We start from the raw sequence: 22,084 nt of genomic DNA, 5'->3' as shown, positions 1-22,084 counted from the left end.
GGAGGCCATAAGAAGGAGTGGGAAACAAGAAAACTGTGTATTGGTTTTGCAGTGGGGCTAAGACAGGTTTTGTATTGGTTTTTTAGCTGCATATGATTTGGTTTTGGTACCAGAATGGTTTAGTTTATGGTGTATATAACTGGATTTTTCCAAGTGCTACTGGTACAAGACATCATACATTTTGAATCATTGTTCTGGTTTTTGTTGTAAGAATAATTGTATTTTTGTCTGAAGACCAACTAATTCATTTTGCTCCTTTGAAAATTACAATGCAAACGTAACTAAACAAATCAAAGAACGAGTTTTTACACATATGTCAAACCATATTTTGTTGTTTAAATGACAGGTAAAATTGATTTTCAAGTTGAACTCTATTGAAATTTGAAACAGCATCCTTGAGTTTACCAAAAAGAGATTCTATGTATCATACATTTTCAGGGAGATGTCCTTTTTTTATATGTAACAGGGAGATATCCCAGGTGAGAACACCTTTCCAGAGGTTAGGGGATTTTTCAGAGAAAAAGATATTGATTTTTCAGAGAAAAAGATATTGATTTTTCTGTGAAACGTCCATCTTTTGCTAATCTGACGGCCACCCATTTGCCTACAAGAATTAATACTCGAGTTTAATCTGAGTGTCGGGAAATTCTCCAGCATCTCGTTGCTTATATCATCATGTAAGTATTTATCTCGCTTAACAGGAAAGTTGTACTAAGTATTTATCTCGCTTAACAGGAAAGTTGTACGCATATTCACCATATTTAACTATGAGTTCATGGTTGTCATAATTTTTTGAAGAGTTTGTAGTTCAGTTGGTTAATGATATTGATCCTTGCATCTGAGGTCCTGAATTCTATTCTCGCTTGACACTTTTATTAAAAAAAAAAGTGTGATATCCACACACTCATGTTTACTTCTTACGCACTTCTTTAATTTTTGGCCGTCATATCAGATAAAATAAAGAAAATTAACAAACAGAATTTAACAAGCAATGTGTGAGAAGTAAAAAGAGGCACACCCCTTTAAAAAATAGCAAAACTTTAACATCCCATTATAATTTATCTCCCTATCAAGAACGGTCAATCTTAATCCCACTAGGAAAAGGATCAAGATTATGGAGAGTCTAGTCAAAAATGTGATTTGATAATTTATTTCTTTATTTAGCAAGCTTAATCCAAATTTTCCTAATTATTATAACAAAGGGATGGTGAGCAGTCTCAGTGAGAAAGTGATTAATTGAAAATTAATATTGTATGATTATGATGATATTGTGGACTAAATGTTTTTGTTTTCCTTTATTTGTCTTGTTTCCTCTAGATTCAGATATTGACTTCTAACATTTGAAATCCTATTAGAACATGATAAATTATAAAACCTGAATCTAATCTCTAGGAAAATGTTCAAACCTTTATTCTTCTATAGATATTGGATGTTGCTATCCACACACCTCTTTTACTTTCCGTACACACCTCTTTTTACTTTCCACACACACCTCTCAGTTTTTGACGTGGATTGAATGAATTGAAGATAATTAGATGACAAAAATTAAATTTTTAGAAGAAATATGAAGTAAAGTTTAAATTAACGGGACATTCGAACTCAAGTGTGGAAGGAGGAGTATACTGCTGGCCTGCTTGGCTAATGCCAGGTTTGTATTTGAACTTTTAAGTTTGAACAAAGAAGAAAATAGTATTTGCAAATCAGTTAATACATAGATCAAATATACACCTTATTAGCTCAGAATTATGTTTGATGCCTTAATAATGGCCTATAAACTATAAGGCAAGCAAATCAAAATTGTTTGGATTGAATATTAAATCTGTTAACAATTTTTAATTAGATTGGACTTCAAAAATAATTAAAAAAAAACAATTAACAGTTGTCAGTAAATTACTAAAAATTTATAAGAATCAAATCAAACCAAAAGCAATCTAATTATTTTGAGTATTAAAAGTTGCAATGTTGTTGTTTACGAGGTATCTTATGAAAGTTGGTGGATTTACAGAATTCTCCTTCAAGACAGACCCTCAAAGACCACAATTTAGGCCTTATTAATTTAGTTTTATGAAAAAAAAATTAGTGAATAAAATTTATTATATTTGAATTAAAATAATGTTTTGTCCAAAAACAATTAGAATAATATATGATTATATTGTAATCCATATCCAATTATCCATTTATAATTTATTAGATCAGTGCTCAAATGGTAGGAGATGTGACGTCAATTGCCCTCATTTGTCTCCATATGATAATTTGGATGAAGTAATGATAAAACAGGATGAAGTAAATTTGTAAGCGACATAGTTATTTGTGTCGTTTTCATACGCTATACCTTTACAATTTAAGGCCAGTTGTTTTTGTTATCCATTGAATATAGACGTCTTTGTTGAATGTCGGATTTTATCTATTGAATTTCTTTTTTGTCATTTCAATTGAAAGGAAAAAGGTTAAGTGGTCTTCGTCAATGGCTTGAGGAAGCACAAACATGATGAGAAGCAAAACCATTCAAGAAGACAAAGGATGACGTAGAGGGAAGCCTTTGAGTGCAAAACTCTATCGAAAATAACATAACATAATCAACTCTGTCACTCTGAAAACGAAAGTCATTGGCTTAGAACATTATTAGCCTTCACTAATTAATATTTTGCTTTGATTCCCCAAAGCGGAGAAATTCTTCGGTGCGTACAACGACGCTAAAAAATGGATGAAAGCTATATGCAGAGGGTCTCACCCGTTACTAGTGTGTTGTCTTATCCAACAGGTGATACGATAGACCTTAACCTCAAAAAGAAGCCTCTACTTCTCTCATTAAAGCAAACATGAAACCGTCAATCTGTCATCATGCATTTGTAAAAACCATAATTCATGTCATAAAGTAGTTCATTTCATTAGTAAAATGGGTGAAAGTACAATACAAACGTTTGGGTAAAAGTACAATACAAACGTTTGAGCTCTAGTGAATTACCGATAGCTCTCGGTAACAAATTTTGCCGCATAAACTTGGCTCAAAATTGAGCTACAAATCACATTCGGCTGATTGTGAACTTAAGAACGGTTGATGATTTGATGGTTTCCTACTCAAATAGTATCACCAGATCAATCTATGACATAGTTGGGATTCACAGTCAATATTCTTTCTTTTCTAGATTTTTTTGATGGTTGCCCTACACCTTCACCTTCGCCTTCACCTTGACCTACACCTTGGCCTTCACCCTCGCCTTCTGCTGCTTGCCTACCGTCATCTAGTACTATCAAATGTCCTTCTCTTGTTATCAACCACTGCATTTCACATGTTTATTTTTCTCTTTAAGTCAAAGATAACAGCTATTATGTCCAGTTAATATAGCAATATTCACACTAACACTGGGGTGCAAGACAACGGTACTCTTACCTCTATGATGGCACTGATTATGGTAACTTCACGCTCTGCCTCCTCCTTGGAACTGTAAGCATTTTTCTCGTCCTGCTGTCTCACATACCATTCAATCAAGTCCCTCTGCCTCATTCCAGCCAGCCCTGTCCCTGAACAAGGAACCCTCTAATTCTTTAAAGAACTTCCAAGAAAACGAATTGCTTGGTATTAATTACAAATAAAGGTTAGAGTCCATTTGGAAGAAGTGATTTCAAATCTAGGGGTTCAGTTGATGTTCTCGAGTTGGATTGATTGACGGGACTATCACAATGCATAAACATCTGTATTTAGTGATTTATACAGAATTGGAACCAACACTCCAAAGGAAAGCTGATCTAACATTCCATGATTAACTACAAGTTAACAAGAAAAAAAAAAAAAAAAAGGGGTAGATGCCATACCGCTTTGCCTAACATCTTCTTCATGCTGTCTAAGACGCAAGACAAGGGCCTGGGCAATCCTCTGAAAGTATTCATCACTTACTTTAATCTTTCCTTGGTCTGCTGCCCCATCATCATTTGCTACACCTATTACCCACATAACGTGATCATGTTAAGATAAAGTTTGAAGAAAGCGTAATATAAAATAACAAAAGGTCTTATAATAATGCCAGCATTCTCAGAGGCTGCCTCAGCTTTGGCATTTGATCATCACCTTGATCAAAATCAGACAGATCGATCTCACTAGACTCCACACTGAATGACAAAAGAAAACGCACGTTATTGACACAAAGCCTCTGAATTTGGAGTGTGAGTATGAGAGTGAGAGAGAGTGAGAGAGAGAGAGAGAGAGAGAGAGAGAGAGAGAGATGATACGAGAGGAGGATATTCAACAGTGTCATAGATTTCATACCTGATCACTGACGTTTTCAGCAATCTCACTGCTAAACGGACATGGGCTGGTTTTACCTGTAAGAATTATTTGTTAAGAGTAAAAAAATATGCATCTTATCTTAAACCCTGATAAATAACTTGCCACAGTATTAGGCACCTGAAGGTCTAAATGACTTCGAGCAATGGCTTCGGACAATCTGATCAACGCCTCTAGTTGCCTAACTGTCATGCGATAAGCAACTCTACTACCAGGAGCAGTATCACCTCTTCTGAGAGCAACATAAGACTCCACCAACAGCTTCCTAGCATCTGAGTTTAACTGCATGATTTATTTCAGCTATCAGATACAGAGAGAGAAGAGAGGGAGGGCGGAGGGAGGAGGTTATGGTTTTGGAAGGCAGATAGATACCTTAGGTTTCAGAGTTTTAGCAAATGCAATATAACGTTTCAGCTGTGCAGTGGTGAATTCAGGAGTGAGTGCCTCTTCGCGCTTTTGATGTACTCTTACAATGTGGTGGGCAATGTGGTAATCAGTTTGATCATCTGGGTCATCAATCATAACATATACCAGATCAAACCTTGAGAGGATAGGTGGAGGAAGAGCCACATTATACTGAAAAAACACAAACAAAAAGGTGATAAGTCCATAGCCTCCATACAGAAAATCTATAAAACATTTCTATTTCAAAAAAATTTTGCCTACGGAACAGCCTGCACTTATTAAAACAACTCTAAAGTTTCAAGCACATACAAACCTTGAGTGGTTTAGATTTATCATAACGGCCACCTGTGGGGTTAGCAGCAGCAAGAATTGATGTTCGAGCATTCAGTGTTGCCTGTATTCCTGCTTTTGTAATGCTTATTGTCTGTTGTTCCATTGCCTCATGAATCGCAACCTAAAGTCCACTTGTCAGATAATGATAGTTGCCATATCCATCTATCTTAAGTAATCGAATTGTACCAACAATAAAAAAATTACCTGATCCCTAATGTCCATTTTGTCAAATTCATCAATGCAACAAATACCATTGTCAGCAAGCATTAACGCACCTGCCTGAAATAAAGGTGACATATCAGCAATTCTGGAAACAGATTGGCCAAGAGATTGCCAAAGGAAATAGGTATATGTGTACTCCCTCACAGTTCACAAAAATAAGATAAAATCAACCTGGAAATGCAGCACTGAAAATCTAATATAGGAGCTATATTTCCATAGAAACAAATTAGTATGTGCAAAATGGTTAATAAGCGTCCATAAATTTAAATGCTACCTCAATACAAAATTCTCCTGTTTCTGGTTCTTTGGCAACAGTTGCTGTTAAACCAGCAGCAGAGGAGGATTTCCCAGAAGTGTAAACGGATCTTGGAACTATTCCTGCCGTATACCTACAGTGATAGAACAAAATAAAAAATATAGACATGTCTATAAACTAGGGGAACTGAAATGATATGCAGCAGAAGAGACATACTTTAGGAACTGGGATTTTGCGCAACTGGGGTCTCCAACTATACAAACATTGATGTCTCCTCTCAAGTTGATGCCTTCATGAGTAAACTTGTGGACACCACCCAGGAGCATAAGCAGAATTGCACGCTTGATATCTTGATGGCCAAATACAGTTGGGGCAACGCTATCAACAAGCTTATTGAAGAAATCGGGGGTATTCCTCATTCTTTGAACTTCGTCTTTCTCTTCTTCCTGCCAAATTAATGAACAATAATAGTGGGTCAGTAATGTGTTGCCCAAAAATAATACATATGTATGCAGAGATCCAAAACATAGTGACGTTCTACTATGAACAATAGCCAGATGAGAAGAAATTATTAGTGAAGGATCAAAAGTACTGAAATCAGAAATGACAATGAGCAACAACAACTAGACACTGGCAGATGGAAAAAAGCACAGAAGGTTGTATCAGAAACTGACAGTGAACTGCTGGTTGTCATCATCGTCAGCATCCTTCTTTCTGTTCCGGACATCAGTATCCTGTCTACCATCAGAAATCTGAAGGAAAAGAACCAAAAATGCAATTGTTAAGTACAGAACATGGAAATAAACTAATCACATAACCAGAAATACTAATAAAATCTACTCATTGGCAAACCTGAACTGAATTGGCAATAAAGGCAAGGCGATAGGAGAGGTCTCTCACTCCCAATGCTTTAAGACCCCTCACTCCTTCATGTCCAGCCATAGAACCATTGCGCTGAGATGCTTGTCGAGAACACTCTGCTCTGTCTCCAGGGGAGGCCAATGCCATTATGTCCGGTATGACAACCACCGTGCCCGTGAAAATGACCCTACAAGTTCCCAAAATGAAACAGATATGTAGCTTATGTACATGCTATAAGGATGCTGAAGAGAAAACACGAGTTGAAATCGAGAAAAGGGTGTGAGTTTGCTTACGTGTCACCCGCCCTGGCCTTCTCAACAATCTCGTGGCGGATAATAACATCCAGTGATCTGGGAAGGGAGCCCGCAGGTATCTCTTTGGACGTCTCCTGCATTCGTACCCTCTGCCAGTCTGCAAATTTACTCTCTTGCCGAAGCAACGCCCACCTTGCTCTATTAGAGCATGTGGCATTGACACAGATTGTTGGCTTTGAACCCACAATTAAAACAAAAAGTCAAAATCACCCCACCAGAGTGCTCAAAACAAACATTGAACTAATGGATAAAAAACAATTGGGTCGTTAAATGTAAGCTGACTGACCTCAGTGTACTTGAATTGTTGTTCGACATTCTTGATGACGCCTCCGCACTCCAAGCACTTGAATGTCCCGTGTAGTAGCTCCGGTCGAACCTCACTGGTCCGGGTCACCACTCCTTTCACCGATACCAATTTCCCAATTTCCGCTGTGGTCAATTCCCTCAACCTAGAATGAAAAAAATCAATTACTTTACATTTCCAATTTGGAAGCTCAGTCAAATTCTGTACCATTAATTAAAGAAATCAATAAAAAGCACACCTCTTGGAGACGGGGAGGTTGAAGAAGGCGACATTGATGTCCTTGTTCGAATCGTCGGAGATGAAGTTTGGGCGGAGCTGCGTCACGAATGTCTTGCAAGCGTTCTTCAAATAGGGCTCAAACCTAATCAATCAAACAAAAGGTCGATAAATTTTGAGTGAATACACAAATCAATCAAGTTGGTGGGATTTGAGGGATTTAGGGTTTGGGTTTTTCCAGAAAATGAACCTGAGAAACTCGTCGGAAATGGCCTTCTGGAGGAGATTGTTGAAAACCATGACGTGGGAGAAATCGATGAACATGGTGCTGGACTCGTTGGCGGCCATGGCTTCGATCTCCCCCTCGTAATACGCCTCTCCCCCTCCTCCGGGGATCCTGAAGTTCTTGAGGAACTCGACGAAGATGGACTCTACCCTCACCGCCTTCTCGTCCACCAAGTATCCGCCGTAAGCCTCCATTTTTGCTTCCTCGCAGTCTCGGATTCTCAGTCACTTCTCTCACTTCTAGATTCTATCTCTCTCTTTCTCTCCTCTTTCTCTGGAGTTTCCTTCTCACTCGGTGGCGCTTTCTGGTTTCTGGCGCCAAAATAAAACTGCCCCCACAACGCCTTCCCGCCAAAAAACCACCTAACAATTTGGGCCAACTTCATAAAATGGGCCTCCATAACCATTTTCCACCAGTCCAATACAAATTTGAATGAGGGGGTGTAAAATTTGTAAATGCGCATAACAATTTGTTCAGAACTTTAGTGCATCCAACATCGAAATTATTTACAGACGTGAGTTAAGCTAATTGACATTGTGTGTCCCTTTGTACCTAAGATTTTGTTTATCATGCTAATCAACGACTTTCAGTCATCCTCGTGTATTGAGCGAACACCCTTCACATTGATACATGATATTGAGGAGGGATAATTTACTCTAAGGGAAGAAGGATGGAGCTACGTCATACAATGGGTCAGCTACTTATGAGGCTTCGAAGTCAACACAAATATAATACATCATCGTCATTCGTGTGTTTCGAACCTTAGACATCCGCATGAAGTCAGTTTCTCAGTCATTGCTTATGGTTTATGGCGCTAAAATGAGACTCCCCAGTGCCAGCCCAACGCCTCTCTCCCGCTTAAATACCTTATAGGACTAATTATCTATTGGCCCAATACCTTTTAATGGGCCTCTAATTTTGTCTCCCGTACACAATTTCCATAGCTTTTGAGTCATTTTTTTTACTAATATTTATTTCATACATGTTATTTTTCAGGGAAAGGGATCCTCTCTGAATCCCTTCCACCTAATCCATCAAGTTCGGGATCCAGGCCATTGAAATTTAATCCAACGACTAAAGTTATTATAATTTTTAAAGTTGACCCTTATTTATAGCTGTTGAATCAAATTTCAATGGTCCGGATCCCCAGACTTGGTAGATTAAGAGAAAATGATCCGAAGAGGATCCATTTCCATTTTTCAGTTTCCAGGACTGGAAAATAACACTATTTTATTTACAATTGACAATTTTCGATTTGTATTTTTGGTTGTAAGGAGGCAAATCCACACACAGAACTCACTTCTTAAGATGGATTAGTAATCAAATCTTAAGTGATTAGAGAGTCCTTTCGAAATATCGGTTGGTGTCGACTTTATTTTCCACTAAGGCCTTTTGTTTCCCTCATTTCTTTTGGGTCAAAGCATTCTTTTCCCTAATTGGAAATATAGTAAATGAACGAAAGGCGGTTGTATTTACAACTTCCATGAATGAATTTACCAAAGAGAAATGCTAAGGTTTAACAAAAAAAGAAGAAGAGAGAAATGCAAATGAGACTTTTTAAAGAGGACTTTGCATGAACTCTCTACCACTTCACAGTTTAACATCAATTTTCATGTCAACATTATAAAACATTGTGCTTAAAACATGAGGTGACAGAGTGAGACTTTGAAATAGTTCCCTTAGAATTTCTCATGTACCAAAAAACGACTTAGGAGATGTCAAAATCCTAGATAGAATGTCATTCTGCATATTTGACATAAAAAATCTTTTCAACCGAAGTGTTATTTGCTGACCAGATTTGAAGGCTTTGTGATTAGGAGTCAAATTTATTTTTAAATAATTTTAATGGTCGATTCTTTATTCCACTAATGTTTCTACCAATAAAAATTTGTTTCAACATTTTTTGTAACAATTACAACCATTTAGACCTCTATTTTAATAAGAAAATAACATTTGACAATTCGGTTGTAGAAGTATAAAATTTGACAAACAAACTTCAGATTACCACATCAAACATCAATTTTAAATTTAGGGGGGGGGGGTATTCAATTGTGATTTTGGGGGATTTTAATTCTTTTCATGAATCTAGGGGTATTCAATTAGGATTTTAAGTGATTCTCTGAAATTCAAGATGTATTCAATCAGAATTTTAAGATAGTTTATTAAAATCCTTAGAAATCATGGTGTAGTCAATTATGATTTTAAAGAAGCTTATCACATTCTATGTGTATTCAATTAGAAATTGATTTTAAAGAATTTGAGAAAGTTGAGGAATTAGAGGGAATTGGAGAAATTTCGTAATGTATTTTAAGCATCCACAAATCTCACCTCCCCCTATGAGATTTCGAGAGAATTGAATTAAAATTTTATATGAAATATCTACAAATCAATTAAACTCTATAAAAATTCATGGATTTATAATCCATTAAATCTCTCAAATTCTCAATTGAATACATCCTCTTAGTTATTATAATTTGATATTTCTTTTAAGAATGATCTTACCTGCAATTTGAATAATCCATGAATTAATCACCAAATATGAATGAACGAAGCAGAAAATGAGCCTGGCTATGTTCAAAACATGCAAATTAAATTCTAGGTCTGCCTGCAGCTGCCTGCCTATGCAGAGGTTTTATTATGGAACCTTGTCTTATCAATACTAAGACCTACTTCTGAAATTGGCGCAGCTTTTCAGTTATTGCTGCCTAATTTAATTATATTATTTACTTTTAGATAATTGTTATTAGCATTTCAAAAATCTCATTCTACATTCCAAATTTTCTATATTAAGAAAGAAAAATACACTTATGAGGAGTGTATAATGAAATTTTTGGAGTGTCAATAACACTTCCCTACTTTTAAGCTCATTGATGGAACATTTGCTCTATATCAATTTTAAAAGGAAAGTGTTATTGGCACTCCAAAAATCTCATTCTACACTCCTTACAAGAGTTTTTTTTTCTTTCTTAATATAGAAAGTTTTGAGTGTAGAATAAGATTTTTAGAATGCTAATAATAATTCCCTTTTAAAAATATTAAAAAGATAAATTTTAATTATGAGTAATGTTAGACTGATCAAATTTTTAGACTATATTTTTTTTGTAAATTTTAAAAATATTAACAAGGCTCATACGATAGACTTTTCTTCCAGACCCTTGCAAAGCAGAGAGCTTTGTTGGCTTGGAGGTGCCTTTTATTTGTAAATTATGTGATGTGTAATAAATAGAAAATCAACATGATAATCAACAGTTAAGTAATAATTCAATTATCAACAAACATAATATATGATTTACAAAATATAATTAAATTGATGACCTTTCTAACTACCCTGTATTAATTGATAAAAACTGCATTAACTACAATCACTTGAAAAGAAAAGACATTACTAGCTAGAGTAGCCACTTTCCTAGTTCTTACTATAGCTCGATGGCCTACGAAGCTTTGTCTTGCGCATATATAATTGCTTAACCTATGATGCACCTACTCTATGCAATAAAAGTATATCATAGCTGGAATTATAATTTAGGGTGATGTGGAAGTCTACCGAATGCACTCACTCTTTCATTGTATTGGATCGGATGCACCCATTTTACATTGAGAAAAAAAAAAAAAAATGATAGCATTGAGAAAATTAGGTGCACTGACAAATCATAAATAGGACAAATGTATGGGTGGTTTATAGCAGCATTCTAAATAAATAAATTTATATTTTTTTTAAGATTTTAAAAGACGATAAGGGATGGTAAGAAACCTAGCCTCTAGACGTTTAGACGGTTTTTCAAAATTTAATTAAATTTATTATATAATATATTAATAAATGTTTACTTCTGTTTTAAAAAATACATAATTATATTGAGATACATAAGTTGAAAAATAGAATGACATATAGAGTATTAGAACATATTGATCACATGGTGAACAAGCATATAATAAGTGTTCATCCAAGTAGTTAACAAGTCTCTTACAATTTATTAAAAAAATAAATTGCAAAATAAAAGTTATTTATTTTTTGTCTAAGTAAGTCACGACCTAAAAAAACTTATAAGAAGATTTAAACGTCATTTTTTAATTTTCAAATGATATATACGCGCTATAACGTATAATGCTGCACGAAGTTCATCACTTCGCTTCATCGAGCTTAATAGGCTTCCCCTTTTCGGGCAAGAGCATCGTGATTCATGATAAGAAAACGTTTAATGTTCAGTTATGATACGTAACTGCTAACCACATCCAGTTCAAAATATTAATTCAATCCTACTCCCCAAAAAATCCCAGTTAACGACCAATCTTGGCAATCCTTATCCGAAGTTGGGGTCTAGGGCATCATCGAGACTAGGCATGCATGCAAGAAAGCAACGCATGCTTAAGAGTTAAAACACGTGTCGAAATACCCACCAAACCGTGTAACTGGAAATCTGAAAGTCTAGGCACTTGGAAATATGCAACCTCTTGCTCCTCGTGTGACTCAGATTTGGCAATGCATGCATGAGGAAGTGCTATAAGTGGAGGCCACGAGTAGAACGAGAAGCGTACAATTAATTTTAGACGTTTCAAGACTTCAAGTCATAACAAAAGCACATTCTCGGTTCTCCCTCTCTTTTTCCAGCTTCTTTGTTTGTTTAGTCAATTTGATTTTCGCACTTTCACTTTTTTTCATATGCATCCGTTTCAAGACTTGGAAGTCATAACAAAAACACACGCGCGTTCTCTCTCTCTCTCTTTTCCAGCTCCTTTATTTATTTAAAACTGTGATTTTCGCACATATTTTTTATATGCATATGTTCCATCAAGTCGTAACAAAAACACATGTTCTCTATCTTCCAGCTCCTTTGTTTATTTACAGGATGTGATTTTTATACATTTATTTTTGGATAATGCTAGAGAGACTAAAATTTTAAACTAAATTGGTAAACCAAATGATATGTCATCAATTGGAAATAAGTATGTTAATCAACATTTAAGTAATGATCGAATCATTAGTATCCACACCATTTGATTTACAAAATTTGGTTTAAAAATTTTGTCTTCTTAACATTACCCTTTAATTTTTTATATGCATATTCTTATTTATTTACAGCTTTTGAATTATGTAAATTAGAATAAAATCTTGTTTAACAAAAAAATCGCATATATAGATTGCACGGTAAATTAAGTGAAGACAATATCGATACAAGTAGTAGAGACATAATTAATGCCACCTCTTCTTCATCGTGACTCATATTTGGCATTGCATGCATGAGGATGTGCTAAGTGGAGGCCACGAGGAGAACGGGAAGCAGACAATTAAACGTAGCCGTTTCGAGACTTGAAGTCATAACAAAAGCACATTATCCATCTTTGGTGTTTGAAAGTTTGATCGAGACTTTTTTTTTTCTTCTCAAATTGTTGTGGAGGCTCTTGGCGAAATGAAAAAAAAATTGTTATAATGAGTTGAATATATGAACTAAAACACTTTAGAAAAAAAAAAAAAAAAAAAAAAAAGTAAGCATTTTAAATGTTAAGGGGATTCTGTTAAGATTGAGACTTTCTGTCATTTTATGTTTTTGCACAATATTTATAATGTTGACACATGAATTGACTTTAAACTATGAAATGATAGAAAGTTCATGAATAGTCTTACTTTTAAGAGAGTCCTATATACAATGTACTTTTATAAATTTATGTAAAATACTTACTAATATTCTCAGATTTCTATAAACTTTCTTTTAAGTTTTAATTGAATAACCCTGAAATTCATTTACTCATAAGAAATCTTGATTTAATATATACCTGAATTTTTAAAATTTTCTCCAATATCTCAAGTGAATACATCTTTATTCTTTAGCAGTTAATATTAAATGATGTAATGATTAATGGTTTGATTCTTTATTTAATAATTTAAATAAAAAATTTAATCATCAGGCGTCACATCGTGTAGTTTATAAAATATAAATAAAAAAGTTAATCTGTCTTGGTTTTTTTTTTTTATATATATTTTTATAATGCGTTTTTTAACTTTCTTTAAAACAAGCTGACTCTGAATGGAGACATTCGGATTTTGAGTGAAAAGATAAATACCACTGAAATTCTAAATCCACACTATATATACCTTTCTCATTAATAAGAGATTCACCTCCTCAACTCTCACCTCCTCATACCTCTTCAGTCTCTTCCCTATCTAATTTACATTTAATGGAGAGTTTAGTCCAAACTTCACCCATGAACTCCCCCAATTCCCATAACCACCATCACCACCACCATGATCACGGCTGCCCCACCCTCATCACCACCAACCACCACATCCCTCAGACCAGAACCAATTCATCATCATTCTTGATCAACAATACCACCACAACACAACTGAGCGAGAAAGGCTCAATGATCAAACCCAATAAGCGCTCCATGCCTCTCCTAGTGATCAATTACTTGTGCCTCTTCATTGGATCAGTCTCTTCAAGCCTGCTCTCAAAGTACTATTTCATCCACAAGGGCTCAAGCATTTGGGTGTCAACGTGGGTTCAATGCTCTGGCTTCCCTCTCCTCCTTCCATTTATTTTCATTCCTTATTATCTCCTCCATTGCACCCAAAGAAAACCCTTCTCTCACTTCACCCCCAAAATCTTAGTCCTGTCAATTCTCATAGGTCTTATGCTGGGTCTAAACAACTTCCTTTTCTCTTGGGGTAACTCCTATTTACCAGTCTCCACCTCCTCCCTCCTCCTCTCCTCCCAACTTGTTTTCAATCTCATCCTCTCTGTAATTATTGTCAAGCAAAAAGTAACCTTCTCAAATCTCAACTGTGTTATCCTCCTAACCCTAAGCTCAGTCCTACTGGCCTTGGGGTCCAACCATGACAAGCCACATGACCTGACACGTGGCAAGTATTTCTTAGGGTTCTTCTCAACAATTGGGGCAGGCTTGCTGTTTGCTCTGTATCTCCCGGTCATGGAGAAGATATACAGCAAGGTTTACTGCTACGCCATGGTGATCGAAATGCAGCTGGTGATGGAGGCTGCGGCCACGGTGTTGGCCACGGTCGGGATGGCCTTGAAAGGCGGGTTTCGCGAGATGAAGGTGGAGAGCGCGAGGGTGTTTGACAAAGGAGAAAACGTGTATTGGGTGACTGTGTGGTGCAACGTGGTGACGTGGCAGCTTTGCTTCATGGGGACAGCCGGCATGGTGTTCTTAACCTCTTCGTTGACCGGTGGGATTTGCATGACGGCGTTGATGGGGATGAATGTGTTGGGAGGCGTTTTGGTGTACGGGGATTCGTTTGGGGGTGTGAAGGTGGTTTCCACTTTCTTGTGTGGATGGGGTTTCTGTTCTTATGTATACGGCCTTTACATCAAAGCTAGAGATATTAGGGAAGAAGGCGGTGGTGAAGGAGGAGATAGAGACAAAGAAGGAACCCACCAAGAGATAGAGATGGATGTGCATAAAGTAAACGATAGTAGTGTTTAATTTAAAACTTTTATGATGCTTTTGGTGAAAATTGGAGTTGAGTTTTTTGTTTGTTTTTTAGATAAATTTGGATGTGTGAAATCATTGCTTAATTGCTCAAGTACATAGTTGTCTGCTATCATTTTCAATTTGCCTCGTCATTTTAACACTAAAGTCCATTAAATCACATCTTATTTAGTTTTTACTGATTTTTTGAGCTAGCGTTACATCAATTATCCACAATCGCTTATACACACGCGTACACCAATAAAATCCATTTACAATCTACACAAATCGACTACTTACCAACAATTGCTTACATGAGCACACTACAATTTGTCGGTGGAAATTTTTCATCGAGCATATGGTTGGATATTTTAAAGTTCCCTTTACAATAAACTATTTCAGAAGTTTAATTTAGATAGATTATCCTCACAAAATCTTGGAAAACAAATTTTAAAGGTGATCTCATATCAAAGTTAGGATGGATGATGGTTGTACATTCATTGCTTTTTATGTGTATTCCCCCACCACCACTCTTTGCACTCAAAGGAAAAAGTAAATCTGAATATCAAACATCTACCAGTAGCAGATTGGGAGTATGCAGAGCCAAACGTTACACTAGGAATATAGAACGACTAAATACCATGGTGCAAAGTGAGGACATTGTTAGTTTTGTTCATCCAATCTCACGTTATCATGTATGATGTCGGACAATATTATATGGTTGGAATAATTGATTTTGTGGGATTCACTCATTTCACATACCCTAATTAGAGCGCTTATGAATCTTTAAGGGGCACTAAGTTGATCACCTCATCACACCCACCTTTTCGAAAAATGGTCGATCATGAGCTTTTGTTTCTGAGTATTTTTATAATCTGAATATATTTATGCTGCTTATATAGTTGATTTTAAAAAATTGGTAGTGATCACAAGATGCAACGTGATTGACTATCATATGAAACTCTTATAAAATTAAGTTGATGATAATAAACTACAAATATATGTATAATTTTAGTGCTGATAGCTAACTAGCTACTAAGATATAGTGGCAATGATATCTCAAACTCGAATCTTCCATTTCTCATTAAAAAAATAACATAATGCATAGACATATGCAAACGGATCAAATACAAAGTTATGGCATATGTCATAATTGTGTTATTAATTAGATTTGAATTAGGAAACTATTATTTGTACTACAACACAAATAATCATATGTGCTCTTCTCTAAAATGAAAAAGAAAATGAGTACATAATAACTACCACCGATAAAAATTTCCTTAAATTATGACCATGTCCAGATAAGCATCGATTTAGAATGAAATATCAATCTCTAAATCTATAAATATATAGTATATATACTATTGCAATTTGGATATGGATACAAAGGTTATTCATTTGGATTCATCACGGCAATGAATCGATAATAATAAAACAAAGAAACGAAGATATAAAAAGAAAAGAAGCTAAGTAATGTGGGAACTGCACTTTTCTTTTTTGTCCACAAATAATGTGGTTCCTTTCAAGTACAGTGTAGGGCAAAACATGGTGCGATCTTTACAAGTACACACGGGATTAAACTATAAACTGAAAAAAGGTCATGCGAGTTGGAGATTTTCACTAACCTTCTTAAAAATCTATGCATGCTCAGCCTGTTGGAGTTTGGAAATGTCGTTTCTGCAATCTAGTCGCACAGTTCGTTTGCATGAAAGAGATTTCTTGTTGGACGACATATACATGGCTTTTAGCAGGGACTTCCACTTTCCAAAGAAAATGTTTAAGCCTATTAGTGGGTAAAATTTTTGCAGATATGCATTAGAAAAGCATGTTGGATATTAGAAAAAAAAAAAAAAGCATGATCATTTAATTTTGTGCCTTTTTCTTGTAAAGATAACGCATTGGTAGCAGTATATTGTTGTCACAATCTAAATCCAAATTAATCCTTATCCCCTTACCATTTCCATAACAATTCATTAAGATATTTAAGGAGTGTTATTCACCTTTTTTTTCATTTCAAAGAATTGGATGGTTTTTTCTTTCATTTCAAAGAAAATATATTTGTAATGACCTACAAAAAACAATGAAATGATCCATAAGTTTATCTTTTCCCCTTAAAAATAATGAAATTAAACACCAACTAAAATCCTTAAACTAGATTCATAAGAATTTCTGATGACATAGCTTGAAATTTAGCAAAAGGTAAGTTTTATTTTGCCTAGTAGCGGCATCTTCAATGAAAGATTCAAAATGTCCTAGAATGGGCCTTTTACATTTTTTCTTTGCTGGAAAATTCTCTATTGGCGGAATGTAAATTATCCATATTCACCAAAAGATATGAATAAAGACCTGTGTTTACATTATTTTTTACATCTTTTTGGTGATGGATCCCACTAATCAAAGGTAGAAATTAAAAGAGATCTTAAATTTACATCATTCCTATTGAATTATAACATTCATTTGCATGTAACGGAAATATAAAATTAGATGTAAATATGATTTTTGCATCTCAATTTTACATTGTCCCATTGGAGATGCCCTAATGCTTATTTTGCCTATTTCTCTTTTCTTACCTAGTAATTACTATCTAATCTACCAGACTACAATGGTATACTGCTGGACATTACTATGGGTGTAATTGACTTGTCTTAGAGCTCATTTGGAAGTGCTTCTAAAATGACTAATTAATAACTCTTTTGGTAAAAATATTTTTGGAACCAATCCTTAGTAAAATGTAAGTGAATCCTGAAAAAAAAAAAAAAACATATAACTGGTGCTTCTTGCAAGAAACATCTCAAATGCTTTTAAAATTTAAAAACATTTTCTCTAAAAACGCTTTCAATCGTTTTAAAAACATTTTCAAAAGAATCCTTAATTTTTTTCTAGTGAAAACAAGCTAGTCCCTCTCATTAGCCTGCCTTTTGTTCGTCATAGCTTTTAGATCCCTTTCTTATTGCCAAGTGGTGGGTCATAATAATTAAAAGTAAAAAACACTACAAACTAGAAAATAATATATTTTGAGAAAAAAAAAAACAAAATAAGATAGAGAGAGGTAGAGATCATATCAGACCTATAACACAGTTTTAATCATTGTTTTACTCAGAAGGACTGAATATTTTCTAATATTTTCTTTTTCAAATTCATTCCTCCGAAACATATATATCCATCTGTCTCGTGTGTGTGTGTGTGTGTGTGTGTGTGTGTGTGTATATAGGAGGGTGAAAATCGCCCCACAAAAAGAGGAATCCAATTTGACGCTTAAATGATTTAATCTCTTACATTAATGATTAAGGGGGCCATTTCCTAATTAGTATATATGCAAATTTCTCATAATACACAAAGTAAATCTTAGCATGCATGTATTTTTAGTTCATTAACTTGATAAAACAAAGATAGATCATGTCATGGAATGTATGGCTCGATGATTTGATTCCTCTTTGTCTAATCTAATATATAAACGACTGATTTTTACTAAACAAAACAAAGGCAGGCCCTCTTCTGCTTTCTACATATCAAATTGGGTTTTCTTTTCCATTCCAAGTTCCAATCAATGAGTAATACTAGAGAAACCATCGTTTTAGATCATATTTTGTAAATCCTATGTCGTGCCGGTTAGTGGTTGGAATTCTTCTTTAAATCATTAAAAATAGTAGTCAAATCACAACCGCCACATTATGTGGTTTACAAAACATAGTCTAAAAAGATAGCCTCTTTAGGATTTTTCCTAAACGAATATATGTATAAACATAGAAGAAGCATGATTTAATGGAGAGACATAGGTGTTCCGTCCATATGTCTACTTTTGATGTTAATATATGTCTACTTTTGATGATTAACAAAGTTATATATATTTAAAGTAAAGAAGCCAATGATAATAAAAAGGTCAACGAAAGCATTTTTTTTTTCCAAATGTGAATCTTTGATTAAGTTGGACATTGCTTTGTTGCATGATATGATCTACCGTCTTTGCAATTTTATTCTCTTGGAAACGCATTATTTATAGACACCAAACAACGTACTAAGTACCAGTTTTATCAAAGTGTCTGTGTGTGAGAGAGAGACAGAGAAAGAAAGATCCACTTACAATGGTTGCACATTCTTGTAAGGAGATATATATGGCCACAACCTTGCCATGAAAGCAGTAATTAAGATATAAATATTACAAACAATTGTACGTATCTAACCCTAATTTGTGACTTTAATTACCCCTTAAGCAACTAATCCTGTCAATATATGAGATTATCTTTTTAGTAGACATCATGTCCATTACGTACTCGTATACATATGTATAGTATACCAAGGCAAACAACTAGATTGGTATCAAATAAAAGAAGCCAATGAATGTATGCTTATTCTGTATGAGTGCCAAGACAAAGGTCTCTATATATTACATTCACAAGTTCGTACATGTTGCCAAATATGTATTACTTATGAAAGAAATTGAAGTTCTACTATAAAATCAACGGACAATATGAGAAGTAACCAACTTACTTATAAGTTTATGAAATGTCTTTTCTCCTGTCAATGTCAAATTCATCTCAACACGTCTTCTTACATGTGGCGAACTTTCAAGTCTAATACATGGACAATACAAACAAACAAAGTGACGTGAAGTGCACGTGGCTGTTGGGCTTCACATGAGGGATAACCTGCTATGATAACATGAAGAAAGTTGAGGTTTTAACATAAAACCAATTAACAATATGGAGAGTAGTCCAACTTATTTATAAGTATATGAAAGGTTCATTTCCCATTAATGTGAGATTCATTTAATTATATGCACGTACATTGTACAAACAAAAAGACATGAAAATAAAGTTGCAGATATGTATGCAGGACAACTCAGGTGGATCCAATTCGTCCTGTGAAATCCCAGGGACAAGAGAAACTATTTGCTTAAATTCCCTCTTGTGCAGAGCTTGTTGCCATTGTCTCCCCATATAGCCAATGGCCAAGAATTCTTCAATGGTGGCATTGTGCACATGCATGGCTGGTAGGACGTTCGAATATCATTTGTCAGAAATTCTGCATGCCGTGCTCTTCTAATAAGCCTTCTCTATCCATCTATTCAAGATTTTCGAGATTTTAGGGGGAAACAAGAATGGAGAATTGGCTTCTTTGTTGTCAAAGACTCAAATGCTTTTCGTTTGATTCCAAATTAGTGCATATATAGTGGCAATTAGGAATATAATACCTTTGAATTTGTTCCATATTTTTCAGTGCACGTGCTGCATATAATCATCATGCAACATCACTAAATTGAGTAATCTTGTCATTCCCTAACATAAGTTGAGGTTTCACTATAAAATTAATTAGTAATATGAGTAGTAGCCCAACTTACTTATAAGATCATGCAAAATCTCTCCTCCCATCAATTTGGGATTCATTCTCAACATATCCCGTCATGTGTGACGAATTTTCAAATTTAACACATGGACAACATAATGGGATGGTGTGAAGCGCATGTGACCGTTTAGCTTCTCATATTGGACTACATGCTCTAATAGCATGAAAAAAGTTAATGTTCTACCATCAAATTAATTGGTAATATGAGAGTAGTCCAACTTATAATCTCAAGCAAGGTTCTTATTTCCAGCTGCCACTACATGGGCAATCCATCCCACCTGAGGATACATAAAATTTTACCCCAAAGCTTATGACGTATTAGAATAGCACTGTATTGATATCGATTTTGGATTATTAATCATAATTAATTTGGTTTGAATTTACTTTCCTTAAAAATAAAAAAATAAAAAGTACAAAAATACAAACCAAACTTTGACGATACGAAAAAATTTCATTGATACGAAAAATAAAATTACACTTAGTCAGGGAATATAAACCCCTCATAAAATAAAATTTTAGTTTGAATTTACAGTGCAACAATATTTAATATTTAATGTCACAATATTGATGTGCTTTCATTTCACGTGACACGTCCCAGTTTATCCTAAGACTAACAAGTTTGTCAATCCTTCCAACTCCATGCCTGTCTGGTCGATTTGATAGGAGTGATTGCATTGTCTGTGACAATTTTTTTTTTTATAATTTTTTTCCATTGTCTGTGACATTAGTGCATCCATGTTTCTTGAGGTTCAGGATGAGAAACCCGTTAGGGGTTGGGGCTTTCAAAATTTTGCCCCGTATGATATGCTGAGGAGCACCTCAAATCTTGTCAGGCCCAACTATATAAGGGTCAACCAATGTACAAAAGCCCAACTTTACTTGATCCTTACGAAAAGGAGAAATGAAAAAAAAAAAAAAAAAAAAAAAAAAAACCTAATGGTCAATTTGGAGACAATGGCAAAATGAACCTTTCCCCAATTCTTTCTTGCCCTCACATCAAGGGAAGAATTCTTTCCCCTCCTAATCTCTCTCCCCTTCCCTTCCCTCTTACTTAAACAGTTACGATTAAGCCACGTTAATATCTTATATTGATTTTTTTTATAGAGACAATAGGACAAAAAACAAAGTGTGAGAGGAGGAAAGGAAAGGGAATGGGAATAGGAGTGGACATAATCTTATCTCACATCAAATCCACGAGACTTTGCCAAGTACTAACCTCTGCTATGAACCCAACCGCAACGCAATGTCCTTCAACCTGCACAAGAGGAACAATAATCTTGCACCAAAATAGTTAAAGTACATCTTCCAGATGAACAATTTTAGGTCACTCTAATCTCTAACACGCAATTGTGGTAGAAAATTTCTATGCCTTTGATCTAGAAGAAAATTTACCTACAAAACAAACAACATCTTTGATCAAAGACCAAAGGTGCCCACGAGGAGTGGGAGGGTTTGACCATGGATCTCCGATGCCTAAGTTAATTCCTTTGTAAAAAAAAGTGAGTATTTAGAAAACATTGCGTCAAAAAAAAATGAGGTGGCAAAGAGTCCATTAAGAGTCTTACTTTTGAGAAAGTCTCCTTAGTATTTATTTTCCTATTATCCTATTAGCTGGTTATTGGTTATGAGCATCAAATTGACATTTAGAAAAAAGGGTAAAATGCCATTTTCTAGAAAGTAAACACACATAAATGTTTTTGCTCCCTCTACCAAAATCCTTAGAATTTAGCATTTTTACAAGTGGAAAACCATGTAGTTTTAAGGGATCTTATTTTCACACTCTTTTTACCCTCTTTATTTAAAGTTGTGAGATTGGATAAATCAAACGAAGAACAAC

At 34.9% G+C, this 22,084-nt stretch overlaps 2 protein-coding genes across 2 annotated transcripts; one reads left to right on the top strand and one right to left on the bottom strand.

The window, feature by feature from the left end:
* Positions 1-2,862: 2,862 nt before the first annotated feature.
* On the bottom strand, positions 2,863-7,808 carry LOC137726403 (DNA replication licensing factor MCM6). Its single transcript, XM_068465329.2, has 17 exons — positions 7,444-7,808; positions 7,216-7,338; positions 6,960-7,122; positions 6,653-6,846; positions 6,351-6,546; positions 6,173-6,250; positions 5,715-5,944; positions 5,517-5,631; positions 5,225-5,299; positions 5,001-5,141; positions 4,655-4,858; positions 4,403-4,564; positions 4,265-4,320; positions 4,067-4,107; positions 3,814-3,939; positions 3,392-3,522; positions 2,863-3,279 (listed from the first exon to the last, which is right to left on the bottom strand). The coding sequence occupies exons 1-17, from the start codon at positions 7,671-7,673 to the stop codon at positions 3,097-3,099; spliced, it is 2,448 nt and encodes an 815-aa protein (XP_068321430.2). The 5' UTR covers positions 7,674-7,808; the 3' UTR covers positions 2,863-3,096.
* Positions 7,809-13,494: 5,686 nt separating this feature from the next.
* LOC137722700 (putative purine permease 4) lies at positions 13,495-15,047 on the top strand. The gene has a single exon (XM_068461768.2). The coding sequence runs from the start codon at positions 13,651-13,653 to the stop codon at positions 14,917-14,919; it is 1,269 nt and encodes a 422-aa protein (XP_068317869.1). The 5' UTR covers positions 13,495-13,650; the 3' UTR covers positions 14,920-15,047.
* The last annotated feature ends 7,037 nt before the right edge of the window (positions 15,048-22,084 follow it).

This window comes from Pyrus communis, chromosome 5 (genome assembly GCF_041283825.1).
Source record: "Pyrus communis isolate YQ-2024b chromosome 5, ASM4128382v1, whole genome shotgun sequence".
Lineage (NCBI taxonomy): Eukaryota > Viridiplantae > Streptophyta > Magnoliopsida > Rosales > Rosaceae > Pyrus > Pyrus communis.
Note: the sequence above shows the minus strand (reverse complement) of the source record. Positions and strands in the feature narration are given on the sequence as shown.